Consider the following 8,951-nt stretch of genomic DNA (forward strand, 5'->3'; position numbering starts at 1 on the left):
TGCTCCCTTCACATGGAAGTATGGACTCGGGTTGAGAACACAGAGCTCAGCAAGATAATGAGTGTAAACACACCAACCTAGGACCCAGGCCCACTTCACCCAGCAAAACATTTTTAGTACAGAAAATGGAAGAGCTGGACTGTTTAGAGGTCCTTCTCAACAGATGGTTGTTGTTAGTCAAGTAATAAATTATTATTATTAGAGATAAACAACAACATTCTGTAGACATCTGAAGGCAGCCCTGTATCAGGAAGATTTTAATGTCCAATGTCCAATGTATTGTGTGTTCTTTATATTCTGTTGAAAGCCTCCCAGCATGGCTGGGGCAACCCAGTCAGATGAGCGGGGTATAAGTAATAAATTCTTATAAAAACTGTTATAGTTCGGAAGTGAATGTTAGCCAAAACATTGGGTGAACATGGGCAATCACTTTCTCTTAAGTCTAACACTACCTGACAGGGTCAACATGAGAATAAAATAGAAGAGGAACCATATACCCCACCCTCAACTCTTTGGAGGAGGACAAAACAAAAATGCAATAAATAAATTGTAAATAGAAATTCATTTATATAGGAGTTCATTGTGGACCATGCACTAAAATAAAATGTTTGGAGCTCATCTGTAATTTTAATAAAAAAATACTGAGAAAGTCAAAATCATCTAATTAATTTTTTATTGGCATTTATTAAATGTATTTTTTTACTTCAGTTGGCTTCCTTAATATTAATTATATTTTAAAATGTTTACTCAATATTTTGGTTATTCTGACCCGGTCTTAATGCGTTTGTGTCAGGGAAAGGGCATCACTCAAACTGCATTACACTTTTGCATGCAGAATGGCACCTCTGGACTTGGTACCCAGCCTCTCTGAATTCTTAATTGGCTTAGCCCTTAACTCTCTTCCCCATGCTTCATACCTTGCCTATGGTCATCCAATCCTTCATTTCCTCAGCATCTGGAATTTCAGTGGTACATTCTGGGAACCAGTCCACTTGCTCATAAGCGCTAGCCTGTGAACATAGAAAAGATAAGTAAAAAAGAAGACTGTGTATGCTGCAGCAAAATTTAACTCCCTTAATACTTGGAAGTAAACCAGAAGATCAACACAATCTTTAAGGCTGAAATTCAAATAATGTCTTTAAGAGAACCATAGTGTTTTCATAACACATGGGCAGGCAAAATGTTCATGTGACAAATAAGAATAAGGAAGTTGAAATAGATTACCAGACAGAGGACAGGATTCACTTAACAAATCCTGCCAGAGGAAGCCCTGAATAAGGACTTCCACTTGCACATCAGGGCTTTCTCCCCTCTCTTCCCCCCACTCCGGGCTCTGGGGGGCGGGGTGGGGTTGACACAGGGGTAAGAGAAGGGAGAATAATTCCATCTGGCAACCTAAAATTATTGTGCTGATGGAACAATCAGAAGAGCAAAAGGCTGAATTCTGCCCAGAGGTTAGCACCATTTGCAAGATATAAGCCTTCAAACCAGGGGTTGCTGTGCCACAAACTTCCCCTGAGCCAGTGGCCAAAAGACCTCTCCACAACGCCTAACAGATAAGTGGAAAGCACAAAAAAAACATGTGGAAGGAACAAAATGTGCACATAATTACCTCTGGCTCATCCTGCCAGTTGATGTTGACTTCTCCATCAAATCCTTTCAGAGTCAGCCCCAGACCTCGTCTTCCTTTCTGTTTGGAGGCCTCAACGATCTCTTGTCTCCCCTGGCCATATTTTCCAAGACCTTCACCTTCTCGGAAACCCATTTTGGCCTGTAAGCCAATGCAGAATAAGCTCCTTAGTAACGTCTAACAACAAATTTATGCACTACCTTCTGTGCTTAGGCTGAGGACTAGCAGAATAAATAAATAAATCAGGCCATCTTAGGCTCCTGTGATTAAAAAGTATTGAATGCACTTAATGAATCTCACAGAAAACTTCTGCACTCTCCTTCAAGTGTGTTCAACTTAATTAGGATGAAGCTAGATCAACAGAATGAAACATGTAAACACAACAACAAAAATGAACTGCCTTGCTACAAATGAGTAACCTGTGAAGAACTCAATAGCTATTTGCCATTTGTCAAGTTTATAAACCTGTAAGTACTCTGGACAGAAAAGTCTGTAATGAGACTACAGTTGTGATCATGGTCTCTCTTTTTCTGTCTCACACATGTTAGAAGCCCAAAGCAGTTCATGTGAACCTCACAACAGTAAACAGATGGGATTCAGTTAGCCACAACCCTTCAGCCAACAGTAGGATTTTCAAACTTGTGTTCCAGGGAACTCTGGGGTTCCTTGAAAGCTTATCAGGTACAACTTAAAGCTGTTGTTGTTAAAATACTGAAGACTGGACCATTTTATTATAAAGGCAAGATAGTTTTTTGTAATATTTGGAAGGTCAGCTCTAAAACATGCATGACACTTCATTGAAGTTGTGCACACTTGCCTAGGATGAACTATTCCATATTTCAAAAAAGTTGTTTAAACTATGCACACACAGGAACTCACGTGGTACCAAACAGCAACATGACTCCAGTGCTCCAAACAAGGAATTCCATTTGAATCTTATTTATTTTAAAGGTTCATTGCGCTAGGAGTCCATCTGAAATTCTGATAGCATGAAGTAAATAAAAAGAAGGGGGCTACAGAGTATGAACGTTTGGATGTAGTCTGAGAACATAGGTGCACAGAAGTTTTGCTTTTGCTCCTAAGGAAATATAATAATCATGGGTGAAAAGGTTTATAATGCAGATTTCTCTGTCCCAATTCACATTGTAAATGGCAATACTAAAAGCAAAAGAAGAGTGCTGAAATCACCTCTCTAAAATTCTTAGCATGTAGGAAAACCGAACTTTGGTTCATACCTTTCCCTGAAATGCCTCTTTCCAGAAACTTGCAAAGAGCAGGTAAGGAGATATTTAAGGACAACAAGTATGACGGGGCAGGAAAGTACAACATGGAGTGCTAAGCATATATGTTTAGCATACATGGTAGCTTTGAAGTGCTACTCAAAACACGTAACCATTCCTTGATTTTGAACCAGGTATGTGTTCAAATTTTAAGTTTCCCCACCACCAACTACAGCTAGAAATATGCTCCTAAAAATAAATGGTACAACTTGAAACTTAATGGCAAATTATGCAATTTGCAATGTGACTGTGACTATGCAGCCTTCCAGCTTTCCTAACTTACTGAAAGAGCACTCTGGACACATATTTGGCCCAGACATGTTCCAATATAGTTGGGAAAGGGAATCCTACCAAGTGGATCCCACTGACAGTGCTCTTATTTCCCCCAATTCGGTTTCCACAGTATGTTTGCAAGGGTGTTCTGACCTACCATGAGCTTCTGGGACACGCTGTTATACATGGAGTATCGGGAGGATGTGCCCTGTACAAGGGAGTCTGCGCTGAACTTATTGCTGAAAGAGCCGAGGACAGGCCGCCTCTCACTGATCTCGCTGTCAGATTCGCTGCTGCTTGTGGTGGAAGACTCTGAAAACCAAGCAAAGGGAAGAAACACTCAGTCTGTGCCACAGCATAATGAAGTTATTCATGGACAAGAATATAGGTCTATCTAGCTCAGTACTGTCTACACTGGCTGGCAGCAGCTCCCCATGGTTTCAGATTTATATGGAGATACTGTGGTATGAATCTGGCACTGTTTGCGTGTCTAGCATTTGCTCTACCACTGAACTATGGCCCTTGAGCCTTACAGTCCAATTCACTGCTGGAAATCTCTTTAAACTGCCACCAAGTGCTATAGGAAGCAGACATCCCTCAAACACAATCCTTAGTGTTGCACTGGAGGGTAGGACTCAAAGCAATGGCTTCATGTGACAAGGAAGGAGATTCCAATTAAACAGCAAGAAAAACTTTCTAGCAGAAAGAGCTGTTTGACAGCAGAATGGACTCCTTCAGGAGGTGGTGGACTCTCCTTTGTTGGAGGTTTTTAAGTAGAAGCTGGATGGCCGTCAGTCATGGAGCTGAGTCAGAAAAGTTGTTTTATAGACTGCAATAACAAATGAAAATTCCACTGACTTGTTTGTACCCTATATAGCCCCTGGTGCCTCTGACTTCACATGGTACTCACAATGGTTTAACTATTCTTCTCTGGAAATTAGCAAGCAGGGTTCTAATGATACCAGTTAGTCTATGACTCCATTCTATGTCCAATGAAAGGTTGATTGCAGCACAACCAAGTTTAGATGTGGACGGGCCCATGTGATGTTACCTCTATAGTTACCTTGAGCTCCATGATTACCAAGTTGCGTTTCATCATCTGATGTGGAGCTGAGGGTCAGACCCAACTCTTCGATCCTTTTCTTCTGCCTCTTTAGGGGACTGCTATATTCAGGTTCTGCTCGTCGCTTCATTTTCTCTGCAAGGAGGAAACAAAATATTTAATTATTAAAATATTTATATATTGCCTATTATAGGGGCATTGCAAGGTGGTATACAACAATACCAAGAAATGCAATACAAATACAATCAAAATGATTACAATGCAATCAAAATTACAATACAATCCGGTGGACAGTAAAAATATTCTTAAAACCCCAGAATGGCTGGTGGTGGTAGTCAGAAAAAGTCATAGTAAACAAAGAGGTTTTCGCCATTTGCCAGAATTAAAAAAGAAGCTTCAAACACACTCATAAGTGTGGCATAATTTTAAGGCAGTGGAGTATTCAGGTTTTCACTCCTTATATAGAAACATTCTCTTAGGAAGAAAACTCTTTCCTCTGTGCACTTTCAAGACCACTCATGTAAAACAGGAGGGAAATCAGGAAAGCAATTTCCTCTCCATTCATTTAAAAAGAGTGAAAACACCTAAACAGGCATTTTCATAGCATGTTTTCATACCACCATGTTCATCATACACTGACACACATCCCAATAGAACACAGTTCTAATTCAGGTTTCACTCCTAAACACACCAGAGAAAAAAACAGCACAATCCTATTGTTTTTTATTCTCATTGAGGCTTACTTCCAGGTTACTGACATACAACTGCATCTTAAGATTGCAATCCTAACCACACTTGCTAGTGAGTAAGCCCTATTAAGAGAGTGGGAGATGCTGCCAAATAACCATGCACATGACTGCACAGCATGCTCCTTTGAACTCAGAGGGGCAAATTTATAAGTAAACATGAATAGGATGGAGCTGTAACCATGCAATCCTATACATATCTACTCAGAAGGTCCTACTGAGTCAGCACCAGCTTACTTCTAGGTAAGAGGCTGCAGCCTAAGCTTGTTAAGTTATCACAGTACATAAACAAATAACAAAAGATGCCCAAAGTATACCACCAGTTTAGCAGGTAGTCCTGAGTTAACAAATTTGTGAAGAACCAGTTTCTAATGCCAGAGTATTCAGAAACCTGGTTATAAATAATGTTATTTATATGAGCTCTCATATATTGCAATAATGTACTGTAGTTGCTAATAAATACATCAAAAGCATTATTTTTTGTTATGGAAGATACACTGATACCACAGCATAACAGGGCTAAATAACACACCACTGAATTTACCACTCTTGGGATCATTAAAACTAGGAGAAGAAACATCAACTATGTGGTACAAATTTTCTTGAGGCAAGTGAGGAACAACAGAGACAGCACCATGGCTATGCTTATTAACGGAGATGAACACAACATTGTTCATTTGTACAAATCATAAAACTGAGTAAATTGAATGTTAAACATAAGAGCTGAAAGCTTAAAGTTGTATAGGCATAGTAAAATTTCCAGGATGAAGCCATCCCCTTCCAGTCTCCCTGCAATCAGCACGAGAAACAGCAGCTAGTTAAAAGGAGTATCAACGGGAAGATTCTCATTTTAGTTCTTCTATGGGCAACATTTTACAGCACAAATCATATACATGCCTACTTAAATCCCATTCAGTTCACTGGGGTTACTTCGAGGTATGTAGGTATATGATTCAAGGCCATCCATCACTGAGCAATGAGGGATTTTACTCAACAGTAGCACTGAGTCACATTAACTTGGAAATATACATGAATTATATAAAAGAACACTGCACAATGCTAGATCTCACAATACATTGGGGGACAGTCTCAAATTTTATTCTGAATATGTACACAGTCCTCAATACCCAACAGAAAGTAAAGCACAGTATTGTAACAGATAGTTTCTTCACAATTTCATCCAGTTGATTGGTTTTGTAACAAAACCCATTTCTATGACGAAGCCATTAAGTGCTCAACTAGGAATATGATATTTTAATTCAGATGCCAGCCAGTGTACTTATATTTACCAAACCTTACAGGGGTGGGAGAGATGGCCTTAATATAGCCACCACAACAAAGCAACACTAATTTGCAAAGAGGTCTAAGGGCGGGGGGGAGGGGGAGAGAATCAGAGGAAAACACCAGATCAAAAGATGGATGTGGCTTAGGTAAGGGAAGAAGTTGGGATTCCGGGTGGAAGCTAAAGGGAGCGTGTGTTTCTGTGCAGAATCCACAGTCTGTGGAGAGCTGCAACCTGACCCAGAAGTAAGTCCAAATGAGCTAAAGAGAACTTCTCTCCTGGGAAACATGCTTAAAATCTCAGCCTTAGTAAAAGGGGGAAACCGGGAGATGGAGATGAAAAGGGAGGCGAAGGAGTATCAGGACACAGGAGAGACAGAAACCTATCAAGCGATGCCCTCAGGAGGGAAGGTCTCGGCTAGGCTAGGAGACATAACGGGGAGAGGCAGGAACTGGGGAAGGAGAGGGGCAGACAGGGGCGGCCAGCCTGGATTATTCTCGGGAGCTGCGAACAAGTGGAGACAATCAGGAAAGCAGCATGACAGGGGCGGCGGGGGGCAGAGAAGCAGGGGCAAAACGGGGCCCCCCGAGGCTCGTTCGCTCTCCCCGACCCTCCCGGGAGCCTTTGCTACACTCACACGAGGGGAAGGGGGAGGCTCTGTCTTAGGCCGGAGCGGGAGATGAGGGCAGAGAAGACCGCGAAGGCCGAGCCTCAGCCCCCTCCAGACACGCGCCTGGGCTCGAGAGACAGAGAGAGGAAAGAAGGCCGGATCCCCCCAACTCCTCTCCGCCACAGTTCAGTTTCGTTTCCCGGGAGCTCCGCACTGGGACGGGGCCCTTCCTTCGCGCGCGGCGCAAACTAATGACGCAATGGGGAGGCGAGAAGAAGTCCTAGAGAGGCGCAGGGCCCCCTCGTGGCGGGAGGCTGCAGAGTGTGTTGAGGGAGCGGGAAGCATCTCAGAGCCTGCACCTCGCGCAATGAATACTGTAGTACATACAGGGGAGTATTAAGCGAAAACGTAAGCTTCTTGTTCCCCACCTTGCACGATTAAAGTGCAAATTAAAGTTCCCTTTAATTTGACGTTTTAAAGTGCTGTAAACAATAATGCAGCGCATTTGGAATAGTCTACGTGCTTCACACGTAGGTGAAAGATAGCTCAGAGTAGACCCATGTCCTAGTAACTAGTTGGATATTGTGGAAGATCAGCAGCCTTGCTAATTAGCAAAGGAGGAGAGAAGTCTACGGGGCTGTACTGTATTGCTCAGGGAGATACTCAGTCCATAGAAATACAATTGGTAGAGAGGTCTCTGTCTGATGTTATTTCCCCTCCACTCCTGGGAGGGAAGGAGTAACTGATACAAGAGAATAAACATGACTTCAAACCATATTTCCCCCCAAGACCCATTTATCCTTATTAGAACCCAATAAGGTAGACATATATGCACAAAGTATTTGTTTTTAATGTGATCCCATTGAGATCCCAAGATGAAATTTTGTAGGAAGCTCCTTAAAATATGAAAGAATAATTTTTTGGGAATTCTTTAATCATATTGATTTTTTAATATCACTATTTTTTTTTTCCAAAACATTAAATTTTGTAACGTAACTTAAAAGTTTAAAGTAAGCCCATTGTGTGCCATATAATATTAAAGCCCATGAAGTTCTGAAGAGATTTGTATTTTTAGTTTTGAATTACTGGGATCTTTTCTTATACTACTTTTAGGAAACAGAAAAATGAAAGCAATATAAAATGGTAAGGTAAATGTCACTGGATCACTTGACATGGAATGCCCCTAAACCAAAAAAGAGAGATGTGCAGAATGCATAAATATGTAACAGATGAAGTCTTTCCAATTTCTGTCCTCCATCTTTTCCCCTGAAAAGTCCAGGTAGGTGACAGAATGGTTAACACTTCGAACAGTCCAAAACAAATACATACACTACAAGCAAGCTTCACATGGGCATATCGGTGCAAACCAGAGATAGCTAACCTGTGTAGTCCAACAACACCCACTATACTTTGCCCGTGGTGGCTGAGTATGATGGGAGGGCCAGAGATTCCCCGTCCCTTGTGTATAACCATGACTTTAAAATACTTGATGCACCAGGAAAGCATTTAAGAATAGGCTTGTCCACAGCAAGAGACAATTGATAAGGAGAGTGGTATTTTAAAAAATATGACCAGGAGCTTTTTCTACCAACAAATTACTACAGGCAGCAACCATTTTAGACATGCCCAATGTGCATGTGCACATCATCCTCAACCCAGAAGTGACATGAAAACATCACCAAAAAGGGGGAGGATGGGGCAAGGGCAGAATGGAGTGTTTGCAGGCATTTTCAATAGTGTTTGACTTAAAACACATAATCCCCATGTCAACTGGGAGATGCCTTTGATCGGATGCATGGTCTTCTTAAGAGTTGCTTCATCCACTACAGTTTGCCTCAAAAATATCAATTCTATATACACTGCTGCATGTCTCCAGTAAGCGCATTCATACACAGTGAACACCCTGTGAAACAGACACTTCGAAGTTGACACATGACTATGCAGATGCAATGTCATGGCAGGGGAAGGCAGCTGGGATAGTAGAGCAGAACATCCAGAAAGGTAGCTTCCCTCTTCTGAAACGAGAGTGTTTCCAAAATTGCCCAATAACAGAAATCAATGAGAACT

At 41.5% G+C, this 8,951-nt stretch overlaps 1 protein-coding gene across 1 annotated transcript in view; it reads right to left on the bottom strand.

Moving 5' to 3' along the window:
- CMTR1 (cap methyltransferase 1) overlaps window positions 1–7,133 on the bottom strand; it is a 37,019-nt gene extending 29,886 nt beyond the window's left edge. The window contains exons 1-5 of the mRNA XM_028724385.2: window positions 6,912–7,133; window positions 4,247–4,381; window positions 3,341–3,495; window positions 1,613–1,771; window positions 918–1,010 (exon numbers count right to left, since the gene is read on the bottom strand). Coding sequence (XP_028580218.2) covers window positions 918–1,010; window positions 1,613–1,771; window positions 3,341–3,495; window positions 4,247–4,376 — 537 coding nt within the window. The 5' untranslated portion in view covers window positions 4,377–4,381; window positions 6,912–7,133. The remainder of the gene's footprint in view (window positions 1–917; window positions 1,011–1,612; window positions 1,772–3,340; window positions 3,496–4,246; window positions 4,382–6,911) is intronic.
- Between the last annotated feature and the right edge of the window lie 1,818 nt (window positions 7,134–8,951).

This window comes from Podarcis muralis, chromosome 3 (assembly GCF_964188315.1).
Source record: "Podarcis muralis chromosome 3, rPodMur119.hap1.1, whole genome shotgun sequence".
Taxonomy (NCBI): Eukaryota; Metazoa; Chordata; class Lepidosauria; order Squamata; family Lacertidae; genus Podarcis; species Podarcis muralis.